This window comes from Coregonus clupeaformis, chromosome 35 (genome assembly GCF_020615455.1).
Source record: "Coregonus clupeaformis isolate EN_2021a chromosome 35, ASM2061545v1, whole genome shotgun sequence".
NCBI classification, from domain to species: Eukaryota; Metazoa; Chordata; class Actinopteri; order Salmoniformes; family Salmonidae; genus Coregonus; species Coregonus clupeaformis.
Genome location: NC_059226.1, coordinates 19,709,612 through 19,728,503, shown reverse-complemented (window position 1 = coordinate 19,728,503; position 18,892 = coordinate 19,709,612). Strand labels below are relative to the sequence as shown.

General features: G+C 44.4%; 1 protein-coding gene across 1 annotated transcript; it reads right to left on the bottom strand.

Moving 5' to 3' along the window:
* Nucleotides 1–868: 868 nt before the first annotated feature.
* LOC121551278 (formin-like protein 1) lies at nt 869–18,782 on the bottom strand. The gene is made up of 26 exons (XM_045210909.1): nt 18,083–18,782; nt 12,059–12,142; nt 11,299–11,385; nt 10,948–11,021; nt 10,493–10,576; nt 8,658–8,801; nt 8,412–8,523; nt 8,242–8,318; nt 8,058–8,151; nt 7,823–7,897; nt 7,606–7,716; nt 7,340–7,489; nt 6,897–6,998; nt 6,322–6,781; nt 4,653–4,655; nt 4,399–4,520; nt 4,020–4,222; nt 3,585–3,819; nt 3,418–3,486; nt 3,226–3,306; nt 2,855–2,984; nt 2,552–2,715; nt 2,318–2,419; nt 1,600–1,704; nt 1,329–1,425; nt 869–1,064 (listed from the first exon to the last, which is right to left on the bottom strand). Exons 1-26 carry the CDS (start codon nt 18,257–18,259, stop codon nt 1,000–1,002), a joined length of 3,207 nt encoding a protein of 1,068 aa, XP_045066844.1. The 5' UTR covers nt 18,260–18,782; the 3' UTR covers nt 869–999.
* Between the last annotated feature and the right edge of the window lie 110 nt (nt 18,783–18,892).

The following is an 18,892-nucleotide window of genomic DNA, read 5'->3' as shown; positions in this document are numbered from 1 at the left end:
ACACTTGATCTTTCTTGAATAAGTTTCTCAATTTCTTTTTGTTTTTCCTGTAATTTATTCTGAGCCTCTATGTTACAGTTTTGATTGCCATCTATCTGTTCTGTTAGACTTTCTATTTCCTTTCTTAGTATAAACTCTTTTGACCTAAATTGCTTTTGTTTTCGAGATGAGTACTGAATTGCATGGCCTCTAAAGGCACATTTAAAGGTGTCCCATACAATAAGGGGATTCGCTGTACCTATGTTATGTTGGAAAAAGTCAGTTATAAATTCCTTTGTTCTAATTATAAATAAATTATCATCCAATAGGCTTTGATTAAATTTCCAATATCCTCGCCACGTGGAAATTCAGTAAGAGTAATGTATATGCCTATTATATGATGGTCCGACCGCATTCTGTCCCCTATCAACACTTTTTTTACTTTTGGTGCCAACGAGAATGAGATAAGAAAGAAGTCAAGACGACTAGCTTGATTCAGTCTCCGCCATGTATATCTCACTAGATCAGTATATTTAAGCCTCCATATATCTACTAATTCTAATGTATCCATGACATTCACAATTTCCTTAAGAGCATGTGGGTGATTGTTTGTGGTGTGATTTCCTTTACGGTCCATTGAGCTATTTAAAACAGTATTATAATCCCCCACCATAACAATATTGTCTTGAATTGCTTGCAGGCTTGATAATTTATTATATATATTGTCAAAGAATTTTGGATCATCATTATTTGGTCCGTAAAGGTTAATGAGCCATATCTGTTTATGGTCCAATAACATATTTAAAATAATCCATCTACCTTGCGCATCTATTTTGACAATTCATATTGTTGTTTAAATGTGTATTGATAAGTAAAAGGCTACATCATCTCCAGTACTAATGTATGTGTATTGTGTATGTACAATACAAGTATGTATTTGTGTTCTGTGTATGCATACACTTTGATATTGAGTGTGTACAGTAATCTCAGTGGAGTTGTGGGTCTTGGAGCTGGAGTTGTTCAGGTGTCTTGACGCTGTGCTGGTCTCCGTCCATCTGTTGCTCTGAACGGTGAGTTCCTCAGGTCTGGGACAAAGCACATAGACACAACCACTGAAACTTAGCAAGGGATATCTATCTCAGAATGTACTGGTGAAAAGTGTGATAACACTTTGTGATTTACATACATATAAAGCATTAATGTATTTTATAGTGCCTTATAGCCCACTTATAATGTGTTATGACATTGACTATAAGCGTCCTTAACTCTGATGTTTTATAGATCATAAACTATAATGACTTATAAGACTATAGTGCATAATGTATTCTAGCCATAGTGGTTTGTCATACCTGTGATGATGTCCTCCAGGGCCCCATCCTTCACCTGGGGCTTCACCTGCCTTTTCTTCAGCTCCGCTATCAGGTCCATCTTGGGCATCATGGGAGACTGGCAGGGGTCAAAGGGTAAAGCTGACACATTGGCATATGTAGTATGGACCACACTAGAATGACCAGTCACTGGTCGAGCAGTCATAGGGGAAGTTTTTTAACTGACTGTATTGAATGTAGATTGTGGTGGTTGAGTTGGTATGGGGCATCGGTCTATAGTCTATTGTCATACCTTGTGTCCTGCAACCTCTTTCTTTCTAGGGGAGGGAGACTCTGCTTGGTTCTCGCTGCTCTGGGCCTCCAGTCTCTTCCTCTGTTCATTATCCTGCTCTGCTTGCTGTGTGGGACACAGACACAAAAACAGGTCATTAAAGGTCCAATGCAGCCGTTTTATCTCAATATCAAATCATTTCTGGGCAACAATTAAGTGCCTTACTGTGATTGTTTTCAATTAAAATGGTAAAAAGAAACAAAAATAGCTTCTTAGCAAAATGCTATTTCTCAAGCAAGAATTTTGCTAGGACTGTCTGGAAGTGGTCTGAGTGAGGGGCCTAATTGGAGGAGCCTAATAGGAGGGATGTGTAACCTGAAAACTAGCTGCTATTGGCAGAGAGGAGGGCAAACTTTCTTTTTTATTGGTCTATTAATTTACCAGGTGGTGCAAAAATCCCACACAGCCAAACAAGCTGAAATTTCAGCCAGTCTTTTCAAACAGCTCTTACACTAAAAGTGCATCATCATAATTTTCACAATTTCACAGTATTTTTCCAACCTCATAGTGTGGAAAATATATATAAAACACAAGAAAATCACGTTTTTGACTGCACTGTCTCTTTAACAAACATTCATATAAATACAAAATGCACCCACAATAGTCACAAGTGAAATATAATGAGCTATTTCATTATCCTTTCCCTCTGTGCTGCCTCATTATGGGGGCACCACCTCACCTTATAGGCCTTCATGAAGCGGACAAACAGAGGGAAAAACATGGAGGGTTGCGTGGTCTTGGGGTTCTCTCCAAAATACTCCACCGCCGAGCCATATGCCTCCTAGTGGTGGAGGTGAGAGAGGAAGAGGAGGAGAGATGACACACACACATCATAAAATAGGTATTGAACATCTTCTGTGGAATGATGTGTGTTGGATGTGTCTATTAAGTTCAAATGTTATGGAATTCCAACCTGAGCGGTCTTGCTGTCTTTGAGTAAAGAGTCCAGTAATTCACTGTTTGTCTTGACAAAATCCTTCAGCACTGTGTTGTCTTCCTGCACCAGGAACTCCTTCTTCGTCACTTCCATTCCCCTCTCCAGAGAGCGGATATCCTGAAGAATACTGTCCAGAGACACTGAAACACACAAACACAGGAGAGAAACATGGCGTCAGTTATTCTCACTATGAAGGGCTGCATTTTTTAAAGCTGTGTGTAAATGTGTTTGCACATGCATGTGTGTGCATGCGTGCAAGCGTTGATTGCATTCACACACCTAGGCCAGCCTTGTCCACAAAGTGCAGCTCAGTGTGGAAGTTGTTGAGTTCAGGGTATTTCTCCTGGACGATGCTGGAGATGAAGTGTAGTAGGGTCTGGGAGCGGTCTGTAGACTTTGTGTCCAGCAGCTGACAGGACAGAGACAAATGGAGGGACAGATGGAGTCATCTCTCAAAGACGGACTGGCCTGCCTATCAACATACCATAGCTCCCTCAACAGTCCAAACCTGGCTTTAGCTAATAGTGACTTATTCATCGTTACAGAGCTTAAGCCATACTATTTCAGACAGTTAATCTCCATTTTAGTGATGGTTCTATTCATGTTAAATAAGGGAAACAATTTTGCCTCAAGAGCAGAGGGGTACTCACCAGGTCCAGACTCTGCAGGCGGAACCCATAGGCTGCACCCCTCTTACTGCTGTTCATGTAGTTCCCAAAGGCTAGGATGATCTGGAGGGGAGGAGCCAGATACAGAATGTGTTACATGGACAGTGCAGGCCTGTTTAAAGAGGCTCTCTGATTGGAGGTTAGCAGTGACGGACAGGGAAGCCCTCCACTCACCTCTAACATCTTCTTCAGCTTGGCCGAGGACTTAATGGACATGGATGCTGCGATTATAGAGTTCAGTTGCTGTAGGTGAGATTATGAATGACTATAGTATCAGATTCAGAAGAAAGTCATTGTTGTACAGATACAATTTAATTGTATGGCCTGAGCAACTGACTTACCGGATGCAGACGTTTGACGCTCTCTGGGAAGTTGCCCATGAAGGTGAGGGTGTTGATTCGCTGGGCCAGACGAGGGATCTTCCCAAAGCGCATCATGAAGCGGTCCTCCTCTGACAGTTCATCCAGCGGACGGCCCTCCTTCTCATAGTTCTGGAGGAGCTTCAGCTCGTAGTCTGACGGGACAAACCTCTCCAGCAGCTCCAGGAAGTCCAGCCCCAACGACTGCTGGTCATACCTGGAGAGAAGGAGGGAGAGAAGGAGGGAGGGAGAGAGAGAAGAAAGATAATAAGGAATGGACAAAAGAAGAGTGTTAGGGGAAGGTGGGATGAGGAGAAAGAGAATGAAGGGATTAACTAGAACAAAAAATATATGAAATGTGTGAGAAAGATGTTTACTAAGGAAAGGCACAGAATAGTAGAAGATAGAGTTCCATACGTCTCTATAGCTGTGCAGATGTCTGCGGGGCTCCTGCCTCCCTTGCGTAGCGTGATGGCCAGGTTCTTGGCCTTGTTGCCCTCGATCAGGTTGACCTTGCTGTGGGCCTTCTGGGCCACCTTGACCTTCAGAGTGGACAGAGCTGCTGGAGGACCCTGGGCCTTGGTCTTAAACTGCTCCTCAAACGCCTCCATGTTCAGCTCCTGACACAACACACATAGAGATGGTTAGAGAGGGAGGAAGAGGGAGGGTAAGTAGGGGAGAGAGAGACAGGGGGAGAGAGAGGAGTAGAAAGAGGGTCAGAGGGAAGGTGAGAGAAGGGAGAATGGAAGAGTAGAGCACAGTCAGCACCAGTATCAGTGTGGAGGTTTGGTCTTACCCCTAAGACCTGCTCATCGTCCAGCTCGTTGAAGACCGTGCCAGTCACCTGGTTGGGCTTCAGTGCCTGCCAGTTGAGCAAAGGCATCCGGAACTTAGTCTGGATGGGCTTCCTGCTTTTACCTCCTAAGAGAAAGAGAGAGAGAAAGAGAAAGAGAGAGTAGGAGAGAGAATCAATCACATTTGTCAATTGCCAATGCACTCATTTCACCCTTCAGCAAATTGGACGCATACAGATTCATGAGATTGATAGACAATCTGATTAGTATGGAGCTCTCTCCTATTTGACTTCTCACACCCTAATCTCTTAATCTCTCCTCTAGATGAATGGTTTCCTCTCTCATCTTCTAATATCTGCTGTAGACCGCTACCTACCATTAATATATATATAACACCGGAGGTTGGTGGCACCTTAATTGGGGAGGACAGGCTCTTGGTAATGGCTGGAGAGGAATAGGTGGAATGGTATCAAATACATGGTTTCCATGTGCTTGATGCCATTCCATTTGCTCCGTTCCAGCCATTATTATGAGCCGTCCTCCCCTCAGCAGCCTCCACTGATAACTGCCAGAATTATGGAAACACTTAAGTAAATGAGGGCTACAAAGTATATTGAAAGCAGGTGCTTCCACACAGGTGTGGTTCCTGAGTGAATTAACTTCCTATTATGCTTAGGGTCATGTATATAAATGCTGGGCAGGCCACTATGTTGGCTACCATAGCTATGCCCCCATAGGATGACAATGCCCCTACCCACAGGGCACGCATGGTCACTGAATGGTTTGATGAGCATGACAACAATGTAAATCATATGCCATGACTTCTCAGTTAACCAGATCTCAAACCAATTGAACACTTATGGGAGATTCTGGAGTGGTTCCTAAAACAGCGTTTTCCACCACCATCAACAAAACACAAAATGATGGAATTTCTCATGGAAGAATGGTTTCACATCCCTCCAATGGAGTTCTAGACACTTCTAGAATTTATGCCAAAGTGCATTGAAGCGGTTCTGGTTCGTGGTGCCCAACGCCCCATTAAGACACTTTATGTTGGTGTTTCCTTTATTTTGGCAGTTACCCCCTTGGCGTTTTTCCTATTTTGTTGCATTACAACCTGGAATTTAAATGGATTTCATGTCATGGACAATAGTCCAAATTGGTGAAGTGAAATGAAAAAAATTACTTGTTTCAAAAAATTCTAAAAAAAGAAATAACGGAAAAGTGGTGCGTGCATATGTATTCATCCCTTTTTGGCCATCGAGGAAAACTCTATGTCTGGCGCAAACCCAACATCTCTCATCACCCCGAGAACACCATTCCCACAGTGAAGCATGGTGGTGGCAGCATCATGCTGTGGGGATGTTTTTCATCGGCAGGGACTGGGAAACTGGTCAGAATTGAAGGAATGATGGATGGCGCGAAATACAGGAAAATTCTTGAGGGAAACCTGTTTCAGTCTTCCAGAGATTTGAGACTGGGACGGAGGTTCACCTTCCAGCAGGACAATGATCCTAAGCATACTGCTAAAGCAACACTCAAGTGGTTTAAGGGGAAACATTTAAATGTCTTGGAATGGCCTAGTCAAAGCCCAGAGGGGGTGAATAGTTATGCATGCTCAAGTTTTCTGTTTTTTTTTGTCTTATTTCTTGTTTGTTTCACAATAAAAAATATTTTGCATCTTCAAAGTGGTAGTAGGTATGTTGTGTAAATCAAATGATACAAACCTAGGTTAATTCCAGGTTGTAAGGCAACAAAATAGGAAAAATGCCAAGGGGGGTGAATACTTTCGCAAGCCACTGTATCTGTATATCTCTAATGAAAGCAGATAAGAGTCACCTTACCGGCTTGGCTGTCTCCAGAAGGTGGGCCTCCGGGTGGGGGCGGGGGTCCAGCGCCAGGTGGAGGAGGAGGTGGGGGTGGACCTCCCCCAGGGGGAGGAGGAGGGGGAGGTGGGCCACCAGAGCCAGGCGGGGGAGGAGGAGGAGGTGGAGGGGGTGGGGGAATAGGTCCAACAGGCCCAGAAGGTGGAGGGGGTGGGGGAGGAGGAGGAGGAGGAGGGGGGACAGCAGAGATGGCTGAGGAGGGAGTGGCATCAGGGACGTCTGGGCCAGTAGGTCCAGTGGAGCTGAGCATGGGCTCAGAGGCTGGGGCGGGGACGTACTCGATGATGGTGACAGGCACCACCTGGAGGTCTAGGGCCCCAGAGGGGGTGCGTCCCAGGCGGATCAGCCCTCGGTCCTGCAGCTCCTGCACCTTGAGTTCCAGCTCAGAGGAGGGTTGGCTTAGACGCTCTCTGTCCCGCTCCCTCTCCTGGCTTAACTCCCTCTCCCTCTCTCTCTGCTGCAGAGAACTGACCTGGGAACAGGAGTCCCGCAGGTTCCCCTGTCAGCCGCACACACAAAGGCAAGGAAAAGTTATCATCACACAATCACACACATACCTTTCTGTCTGATACACTATATTGTAAACAATCCTCAGTTAACTGTACAGTGCAGACCTTGAGCAGCTCTGTCTCCTTGGTGGCTTGGAGGAGCTGTTTCTCTAGTTCAGCCATCCTCTCTGCAGACTGGCTCTCAATCTCCTCTAGCCTGGCACTCAGCTACAAAAACACAACACAACACGACAACACGACACGACACAATACAACATGACACAACACAGCACAACACAACACAACATGACAGAACACAACACATGACACAACACAACACGACACAGCACAACACAACACATGACACAACACGACACAACATGACACAACACGACACAGCACAACACATGACACAACACAACACAACATGACACAACACAACACATGACACAACACGACACAACACATCATTTGGAGGTCACAGACCGAGTCATAGAATAATTGCTGGCATTGTTTAGATGTGTGATTTGAATGAATCAGACTGTGTGTGTACAGTATGTTTCACTGACCTGTGTGTTATGCTCCTGCAGTTCTTCCACATGGTCCAGCACCCCACCCCTGTTCTCTGCATCCTCCAGCAGAGCCCCCACATCAAACACGTTGTCCAAGTAGGCCTGAATCTGAACCTGCAGCTTCTCACTCTCTGTCAGCTTCAGAGTCTGACACACACACACACACAAATTATCATCTTTATCATGGCGGTTTCATTTCAGTTTTAAGGAGTTGGTTTTGTGGTTGTGACTGTTCGATTTTCCACAATGAGATGAGAGCTTACCTCTAAGTACTGGTCCAGTCCATGGTGAGTGAACTCATATTGCAGGTGAACACGGAAGTTCATATTCTCCACCGAATGCACCACAATGTTAATGAACTGCATACAGGCCACCTGAAGAGAGGGATCATCATATTTGATCTTTAACCTTTCAGAGCTACATTGTGAGCAATGTCAACACATCAGCCAGTAGATTTAAAGCCGTTTTGTGTCCACGTACCATGAAGTCAATGTTGCTGTCATCGTTGCTAAAGTACTCCATCAGTTTCTCAAAGCGGTTCTTCTCTCCGCTCACCTGAGTGAAAAGACATGGGAAAGACGTTCCTTGTTTCAGTAACACAGTCATGCACTTCAACAGATGTCCACATCTGTCATCCACATCACAGATGACATACAGTACATATTGGTCAAGTAAAGTCTGTTCTAGTGTGTCTAAGTTTGGTCAGTCCCTTCACCTCCTTGAAGTTGTCGAAGGCAGCGAGAATGATGTCATGACCGCCCCTCACAAGACACACAGCAGCCAACAGCTCCAACACCAGGGCTTTGGTTCTGTAGAGACCAGGAATATAATATCACATCACACACACACATGCACAAGCATGCACACACACATGCACACACACACACAGGTGTTCATACCTGGGGTTCCTGTTGTTGAGACTGAGAGTGATCTCGTTGACACAGCGTGGGTGTGTCATCACTTGGTTGAAGCCCGACTGAAAAAGTGATAATCAGCTCTGTAATTTCACAATTTCAAACTCCATATCACGGTCATGCACACACACCGCACAACACACACAAACACACACCTGGTAGTTCATGATGGCACGCAGACACATGATGCACACATGGACGTCGTCCCTATGACTGGTCAATCTAGAGCTCTTCTGAGTTCTCCTACTCTGTGCCAGAGAGGTTATCCTGCAAAGAAGATATTGAGAGGATGGAAGAGATGGTGGTCACTTTGCAGTAGAATATTTTGGGTGAGATTTATCCTGTGGTCTGTAAGGCTTGCTTAGTGAGACTCGGGTCTCATAACGGCTGATGGTTCTTACCGTACGGTTAGGGCGCGGGCTGCTCTGGTCATGCCATGTGTAGGGGGGCTTCCTGCACTCTTATTCAGGTCCTCCATGGACCTCTCCGCTGGCTTCCCTCTCTCTGACAGTGTTCCCCCATTCTCAGCACCCTCCCTGTCAAACCTATTGATACATTCCCAAATACATAAACATATAGTCACATATACAGTGAGGGAAAAAGGTATTTGATCCCCTGCTCATTTTGTACATTTGCCCACTGACAAAAAATTATCAGTCTATAATTTTAATGGTAGGTTTATTTGAACAGTGAGAGACAGAATAACAACAACAAAATCCAGAAAAACGCATGTAAAAAATGTTATAAATTGATTTGCATTTTAATGAGGGAAATAAGTATTTGACCCCTCTGCAAAACATGACTTAGTACTTGGTGGCAAAACCCTTGTTGGCAATCACAGAGGTCAGACGTTTCTTGTAGTTGGCCACCAGGTTTGCACACATCTCAGGAGGGATTTTGTCCTACTCCTCTTTGCAGATCTTCTCCAAGTCATTAAGGTTTCGAGGCTGACATTTGGCAACTCAAACCTTCAGCTCCCTCCACAGATTGTCTATGGGATTAAGGTCTGGAAACTGGCTAGGCCACTCCAGGACCTTATTGTGCTTCTTCTTGAGCCACTCCTTTGTTGCCTTGGCCGTGTGTTTTGGGTCATTGTCATGCTGGAATACCCACCCACGACCCATTTTCAATGCCCTGGCTGAGGGAAGGAGATTCTCACCCAAGATTTGACAGTACATGGCCCTTAGCAGAAAAACACCCCCAAAGCATAATGTTTCCACCTCCATGTTTGACGGTGGGGATGGTGTTCTTGGGGTCATAGGCAGCATTCCTCCTCCTCCAAACACGGCGAATTGAGTTGATGCCAAAGAGCTCCATTTTGATCTCATCTGACCACAACACTTTCACCCAGTTCTCCTCTGAATCATTCAGATGTTCATTGGCAAACTTCTGACGGGCATGTATATGTGCTTTCTTGAGCAGGGGGACCTTGCGGGCGCTGCAGGATTTCAGTCCTTCACGGCGTAGTGTGTTACCAATTGTTTTCTTGGTGACTATGGTCCCAGCTGCCTAGAGATCGTTGACAAGATCCTCCCGTGTAGTTCTGGGCTGATTCCTCACCGTTCTCATGATCATTGCAACTCCACGAGGTGAGATCTTGCATGGAGCCCCAGGCTGAGGGAGATTGACAGTTATTTTGTGTTTCTTCCATTTGCGAATAATCGCACCAACTGTTGTCACCTTCTCACCAAGCTGCTTGGCGATGGTCTTGTAGCCCATTCCAGCCTTGTGTAGGTCTACAATCTTGTCCCTGACATCCTTGGAGAGCTCTTTGGTCTTGGCCATGGTGGAGAGTTTGGAATCTGATTGATTGATTGCTTCTGTGGACAGGTGTCTTTTATACAGGTAACAAACTGAGATTAGGAGCACTCCCTTTAAGAGTGTGCTCCTAATCTCAGCTCGTTACCTGTATAAACAACACCTGGGAGCCAGAAACCTTTCTGATTGAGAGGGGGTCAAATACTTATTTCCCTCATTAAAATGCAAATCAATTTATAGCATTTTTGACATGCGTTTTTCTGGATTTTTTTGTTGTTATTCTGTCTCTCACTGTTCAAATAAACCTACCATTAAAATTATAGACTGATCATTTTTTGTCAGTGGGCAAACTTACAAAATCAGCAGGGGATCAAATACTTTTTTCCATCACTGTAGATAATCAAGCATTAATCTATGTCTCATTGATACAGTATGGGATTCTGTTAAGACTGAATGGGAGGCTGCAAGGGATACTCACGAAGCGTCACACTGGGCGTAGGACAGGTAGTCCACCAATACATCCAAACCCTGGTTCTCCTCATTCAGAAACTCCTGGGCCCAGCTATATAGAGAGAAAGAGAATTAGAACCCAATACTACTTTAAGGACAGTTGAGTCAGTCGTACTGACTAATGGGATACCTGCTGGACCAGTCCTGGTCAAACCTAACATAGCAGGCGTAAAAGAAACGCCTGAAACTAGATCCCGTACATACTGGTCTTGACGAGAAGAAGAAAAAAAACTGTCGGGGGAGGTTCTCTTCTGCATTGTTCAACCAATCCAGTAAATGTGGAGGAGTAGTTAAGATGGAGATTAAGATGTTAACGTCCAAAAGCGGAAGTCGCGTCACAGGCTCTCTTTCCATTTCCCCAGAAAACCAGAACTTCCGGTCGTTCGGGACTCGGCAGAGGCTAATTCTGGTCCAGTCACTCACCCAATATGATTGGTGCGGAGGGAGATCTCCAGCTCTCTCAGTACCTGGGTGGACTCCTGGACCTGCCTCTTGAACTGAAATAGGCCAAAACCATACAGAGAAGCTCTATGAATTAAGGAAACTCACAAACCTTTATATCCGTAGTTCAGTAGTTATGCTAATGAGACTGGCCTTATATTACTCGCTTAGTGGCTTTGTCATAAAATGCAAGGATGTACTACTACTGTAGATGTAATATTGTTATCCCATTGTTCCAAAACACGCATATTTAGTTCTTGAAATCCCTGGCTACGGTGAGAATGACTAGAAGCTCTATGAACGTGAGCGGGGAGGGAGGTACTGTACACCCACCCTGCGGGTCACTCCTCCTTGGTCCTGGTAGAAGCTCTTGATCTTGGTCAGATAGGTAGAGGGGGGGTTCTTCACCTGGAACCGCTCCTGACCACACAGAACGGAGGGAGGAAGGAGAAGGGGATGAGGGGAGGAGGGTGAGTGAGAAGAAAAATAACACAGTCAAACACAACAAGCACCGTAAACCACTTTGTTACCATGCCAACCTGCTGAGGGCAAATGTGCTTACCACAGGAACCCATCAGAGTTTTAGTGTTGTGGTAGAAACAGACTATATGACCTTTTGCACTCTGACCTACATTACATATTGGCAACTGGACACCAGCAATACATATTTATTTTTCTTCACAGTTATTTCCGTATGCTGTGTTTTTATAACACTTCATCTCAGATACAATCATGGGTTACACTTTATTTTAACGATCCGTAACAAACCATTTATTAGGTATTTACTAAAATATGACACACCATTTATGGTTATGGTTAGGTTAGGTTAGGTTAGGTTAGGTTAGGTTAGGTTAGGTTAGGTTAGGTTAGGTTAGGTTAGGTAAGGGTTATGGTTAAATAGTGCTTGCTTTAGATTAGGGACTGCAAAAATACTTTACTTATGATTATTCATAAATGTGGGAGTAATGATTAATAAATTGTTTATTATGGACCGCTGAAATAAAGCGTTACCCAATCATGTAGAACTGTGTATATACTAGTGCATGAACCAATCACCCCATATAAGGCGCCCAACAAGATGTAATGTTCTTACCTGATCACAGATCAGCTCCCACTTCTTGTCATTGTCGTACTGACTCAACAGCTTCAGCTTGTCTGGAGGCAGGTTCATATAGCTCTGAGAATAGAATAAGATGCACTTCAAAAACCTACATCAATAATGACTTTAAACTGTTATTGTGATTACAACTGGGGTCTTTGGGGATCTTGTATTTAAATGAACTCTGACCGGTCTACAACGACATGTTACTCAATAGACTTAAATTAAGCAGTGCCTGCATAATAATATAATCTTAAATAAAATATTTTTTTCATTTCTTTCTTCACTACCAACCAGCCAACACTCTTGTGCACATTGTCATAACGCTTCCTGTTCGTGCCATGCTGTTCAAATGTGATCAGAAACCACAGATGTCCCCACCAGAGTTATTAGTGAATGCTATCATCATCCTACACCACAGAGATGACTCACTGTTTACATGTATTGTTGGTAACTAATGGAAACCATCTATGAGCATGTATCAGGTCTAGTCATGAGCATTTTCTAACACATACAGATAATGCTCCTCCATTCATCATTGAGCATAGCTTGCCTATACAGTAGTCCTTTAGCCATGGCCTGTTTGAGTGAGTTGCTGTTACATTCAAGTGGATTTAACCTGATTGATTCAATAGATATTCGTCTCTATGACAGGTGAGCCACGTGGCCCTTCTACAAGAAAATATGGTGTGTGTATACAGTACCAGTCAAAAGTTTGGGCACACCTACTCATTCAAAGGTTTTTCTTTATTTTTACTATTTTCTACATTGTAGAATAATAGTTAAGACATCAAAACTATGAAATAACACATATGGAATCATGTAGTAACCAAAAAAGTGTTAAACAAATCAAAATATATTTGAGATTCTTCAAAGTAGCCACCCTTTGCCTTGATGACAGCTTTGCACACTCTTGGCATTCTCTCAACCAGCTTCATGAGGTAGTCACCTTCTTAATGCGTTTGAGCCAATCAGTTGTGTTGTGACAAGGTAGGGGTAGTATACAGAAGATAGCCCTATTAGGTAAAGAAATTCCACAAATTAACTTTTAACAAGGCACACCTGTTAATTGAAATGCATTCCAGGTGACTACCTCATGAAGCTGGTTGAGAGAATGCCAAGAGTGTGCAAAGCTGTCATCAAGGCAAAGGGAGACTGCTTTGAAGAATCTCAAATATAAAATATATTTTGATTTGTTTAACACTTTTTTGATTACTACATGATTCCATATGTGTTATTTCATAGTTTTGATGTCTTCACTATTATTCTACAACGTAGAAAATAGTAAATATAAAAGAACAACCCTGAAATGAGTAGGTGTGTCCAAACTTTTGACTGGTACTGTATATCACAAGAAGCTGATTCAACTATGTCATGTCTATTGATTAACATGGTGAAATACAATATTTTAGTAAGCATCATTCTCATGTGACACACCACACATAATAACACCATAGATGTTGTCAGCCAAACTAACAGCTAATGAAAGTTATTTAAGGCATTTTAGATGAGTGATGTTTTAGTCGAGGCAGTCTTGGGCCTACTAAGAAGGGTGTGGATGGACTGTGGTTAGATATACGGAATTGAATGTTCTCAAACAATAGTTTGTGGTTTCCTCTCTACACGTTAACAAACCTCTGAGGATGACGTGTGCCCCAGTAAGTGTGGCTTTGCTGGGGACATAGCTATAGTGTTTGGGTGGGGTACAGTATGGGAGAGACCGATGGTGGATTTTGAGGGACAAAGACTAGCAACAAAAAACTAAATGTACACAATATGTATGTGAATATAAATAATAATATAACATGCCATTTAGCAGACGCTTTTATCCAAAGCGACTTACAGTCATGTGTGCATACATTTTTACATATGGGTGGTCCCGGGGATCGAACCCATTACCCTGGCGTTACAAGCGCCATGCTCTACCAATTGAGCTACAGAGGACCACACGCTGTACATACAGACATGAGGTTACTCATACACACATATACCCACATACACACTCAGAAAGACATACAGTGCCTTCGGAAAGTACTCAGACCCCTTGTGTCACGTTCGTTCATGAACGGGTCAGAGCAAGGCGCAGCGTGATATGCATACATGTTTATTTAAAGGAATAAACAACCGACAAAACAACAAAACGAAACGTGAAGTCCAAGGCAGCACAACACAACATACCTTAACTGGAACAAGATCCCACAACCCACTAGTGCCAATAGGCTGCCTAAGTATGGTCCCCAATCAGAGACAACGAGCTACAGCTGCCTCTGATTGGGAACCACACCGGCCAACATAGACCTACACATAATAGAAACCCAACATAGAAATACACCACATAGAACATACACACCCTGACTCAACATATACGAGTCCCCAGAGCCACTGGCTTGGTGCGAGGAGCAGGAACAGGCCGGACCGGGCTGGCGACGCGCACCACTGTCTTGGTGCGAGGGGCAGGAACGGGTCGGGCCGTACTGGGAACACGCACCACTGGCTTAGTGCAGGAAGCAGGAACGGGCCGGACCGGACTGGCGACACGCACCACTTGCTTGGTGCAAGGAGCTGAACTGGGTTCCTTTATTAACCCCCGCTCCTTCTGCTGCCTAACCAGCTCCTCTCGCCGTGCCTCTACACTTTCCTTCTCCCTTATAGCCTCCTGTAGGAGTGGCCTCCTCTCCTAACCTGCAGACCCGCCCTTTAACGGCCTCCTGCTGCCTTGTCGTCCACAACGTGTGCCCCCCCCAAAATGTTCTTGGGGTTGCCTCTCTGGTCTCTGTCGTGGGCACTCTTCTTCCCGTGAGGACTCCTCCGGGTGCCCCCACGAGTTAGAGAACAGAACCTCGTCGTCGTCGTCGTCATCCTCCGACTCCTCAGTATAATACTGTTCCCACTCCTCTTCCCATGGTCGTAGGGACCCAATCTGAAAACCGACCGGGTGCAGTGGTCGGGGCTCCTCTCTCTCGCTCCCCGACCACCCCTTTAGCCCCCCCCAAAATAAAATATTGGGGCTGTCTCTCGGGCTTCCTCCTCGACCGGCGTCCTCTGCGTTGCCGTTGCACCTCTCCTGCCTGGGTATCTACCTTCGTCGCCTTCCGGTAACGGACGGCCTCCTCCTCTGTAATTCTCCCCAAACCGAGGAGGACATCTACTAATGTAACCTCCCGTTGACTTCCCGGCGTTTGCTCCTTAACACGCTGCTTGGTCCTCGTTTGTTGGGATCTTCTGTCACGTTCGTTCATGAACGGGTCAGACCAAGGCGCAGCGTGATATGCATACATGTTTATTTAAAGGAATAAACAACCGACAAAACAACAAAACGAAACGTGAAGTCCAAGGCAGCACAACACAACATACCTTAACTGGAACAAGATCCCACAACCCACTAGTGCCAATAGGCTGCCTAAGTATGGTTCCCAATCAGAGACAACGAGCTACAGCTGCCTCTGATTGGGAACCACACCGGCCAACATAGATCTACACATAATAGAAACCCAACATAGAAATACACCACATAGAACATACACACCCTGACTCAACATATACGAGTCCCCAGAGTCAGGGCGTGACACCTTGATTTTTTCCACACTTTGTTTTTAAATAATCCTCAGCAATACCCCATAATTTTTGCAAATGTATTACAAATATAAAACATAAATACCTTATTTACATAAGTATTCAGACCCTTTGCTATGAGACTCGAAATTGAGCTCAGGCGCATCCTGTTTCCATTGATCATCCTTGAGATGTTTCTACAACTTGATTGGAGTCTACCTGTGTTAAATTCAATTGATTGGACATGATTTGGAAAGGCACACACCTGTCTATATAAGGTCCCACAGTTGACAGTGCATGTTAAAGAAAATAAAAAAAACAAGCCATGAGGTCGAAGGAATTGTCCGTAGAGCTCCGGGACATGATTGTGTCGGGGAACAGATATGGGGAAGGGTACCAAAAAATGTCTGCAGCATTGAAGGTCCCCAAGAACACAGTGGCCTCCATCATTCTTGAATGGAAGAAGTTTGGAACCACCAAAACTCTTCCTAGTGCTGGCCGCCTGGCCAAACTGAGCAATCGGGGGAGAAGGGCCTTGGTCAGGGAGGTGACCAAGAACCCGATGGTCACTCTGACAGAGCTTTAGAGTTCCTCTGTGGAGATGGGAGAACCTTCCAGAAAGACAACCATCTCTGCAGCACTCCACCAAGTAGGCCTTTATGGTAGAGTGGCCAGTCAGAAGCCACACCTCAGTAAAAGGCACATGACAGCCCACTTGGAGTTTGCCAAAAGGCACCTAAAGACTCTCAGACCATGAGAAACAAGATTCTCTGATCTGATGAAACCAAGATTGAACTCTTTGGCCTGAATGCCAAGCGTCACGTCTGGAGGAAACCTGGCACCATCAATACGGTGAAGCATGGACTTGAACCTGATCGAACATCTCTGGAAAGACCTGAAAATAGCTGTGCAGCGACGCTCCCCATCCAACCTGACAGAGCTTGAGAGGATCTGCAGAGAAGAATGGGAGAAACTTCCCAAATACAGGTGTGCCAAGCTTGAAGCGTCATACCCAAGAAGACTCGATGCTGTAATCGCTGCCAAAGGTGCTTCAACAAAGTACTGAGTAAAGGGTCTGAATACTTATGTAAATGTGATATTAAATTTTTTGATTTTTAATCAATTAGCAACATTTCTAAAAACCTGTTTTTGCTTTGTCATTATGGGGTATTGTGTGTAGATTAATGAGGGGGAAAAAAACAATTTAATCAATTTTAGAATAAGGCTGTGACATAACAAAATGTGGAAAAGGTCAAGGGGTCTGAATACTTTCCGAAGGCACTGTATACTCTTATGTGCACATGGGTTGTACACATGAATGCACGCGCGCACACACACACGCAAGTATGCACACACACACACACGCAAGCATGCACACACACACGCACACACCTACATTTTGGGGTATGGGTCGTTCCATTTGATTTCATAAACGTTTTGACCTCACCCCTTTTGATATGAACTAAACGTCCCATACAAATTTTCCTATGGTAGAAGTGGACAGAAAGTGATTTCTTTGGACCTGAATGACAAAACCTTTAGGAGATAGAGGTGCTCAAAGTTTGCCCATTTTTTATATCCTCACCCTACCATGAGACATCCATGTCTTCATCACTGGAAAATGTAAACGACTGAGTTTACATTTCTGGAACATTTCTGGAACATTTCTCAATTTAGAGACCCTATATGGGTACCACAGTATGAGTCATAATACCCATAAAACCTATCAGTCAAACAAGGAAATGGTTCCAATTGTTTTCCACCATTCATTTTTCCCATAGGGGATTTTATAAACACTGAAAATAAGGGCTGTGTTTCGTATAAGCTTACCCTGGCATGACATTTTGATAACCATGTAAATCTCTCTAGGACAAGGTGACATTTATAATTATATTATTCTAGTATTGGATTGATAGCATTACGTTGTCCTCCATAGGTGTTAACTGATGGGAAATGACATGTTGAAATATTTGAGAAACATTTGCCTTCCTGTCTTAGTCTTGTGGTCTCTTTCATGCTAAATCTATTGCTCAATCCAGCACCTTGCCTTCATGGTGTCTCCAGTTCCTCTAAGAGTGCAGACTGCAGTCTATGACATCATTTGAACACAGGCTGAGCAGAGAGGCCCATTTCAAAATATCTAAAAGAGGATGTGAGCTTTTGGATGGGATTGAGGCCAACAAAATGTCAGCTCTCTTTACTAACATGACTGGCTGCAGTGAGAGAGACGGCATTGTTTTTTAACAGGAACCAGAATTACCTTGACAGAATTCAAATGTAAAACTGAATGTATTTTCTCTCAGACATTTGGCACCCAGCATATTTAAGTGAGGGATTTTACCTGCTACTTTAGATATCAGTGCAATACAGTAGGTGTGTGATGCAACTAAATTCCTGTGTGATGTGCCTGTATTTCTGTGTGTTGATATGCATGATGTGTGTCTCCCCTCCTGTCCTGCCACTCACCAGAACCACACTGAAGCGCTCCTCCAGCTCCTCCTCTGAGGGCACGGGCAGCTTGGGGGGAGCAGAATGCTTCTTCTGCAGGGTCGGGGTGGGGTCACTCAGGCCCGTTCCTGACCCCACAGAGTGCTTGGCCTCCCGGCCATCTGCCTGCTCTATTCCCCCTGCCGCATTCCCCATCACAAACCTCAACAGGTAATCCAGGGGAAAGGTTAAAAAAACACTCTCTTTGAACTGTTAGTGCTAGTAGGCCTAATTTCAAAACAGATTGAAACTCCAACTCCGATGTCTGCGCACACTGAAAAAAAGTAGCTAGTTACTTCCAGTGTAGGGCAGGCAGTCCAATTACGTTATTTTTTTAAAAAGAGAACGCAAATAAAAACAGGTCTTTGAGTCCTTGGCACTTCAACGTCTCTGTGAGATTAGGCAGGTGGATCGAACAGCCACTGGCCTACTGCAATTGTCTTGGTCCTGAGATGAGGATGTTTGATGGAGCAACATCTTTCCTCCACATCCTGTATCTCTTCCACTCTCCTTACTCTCTGCTGGATAACAGGTGTTACTGGGAAAAAATCGGACAAACTTTAAACCTGAAAAGTGGCGCCTGTTGAAGTAAGATGTTGTTTTTACTATTAACTGCTCAAAGTTCCTACAGTGAGCTCAGCACAGACACGCAGGGCATGGGTGTTACAGGAAGGAGAGGGGAGTTTGACACAGTCGTTGCAGCAAAGGCAGAAACCGCATAACCAGAAAAAGCAGAAGAGTAACTTCCTGCTGTGTGTGAGAGAAACACAACTACAAGGGGGTGGAGTA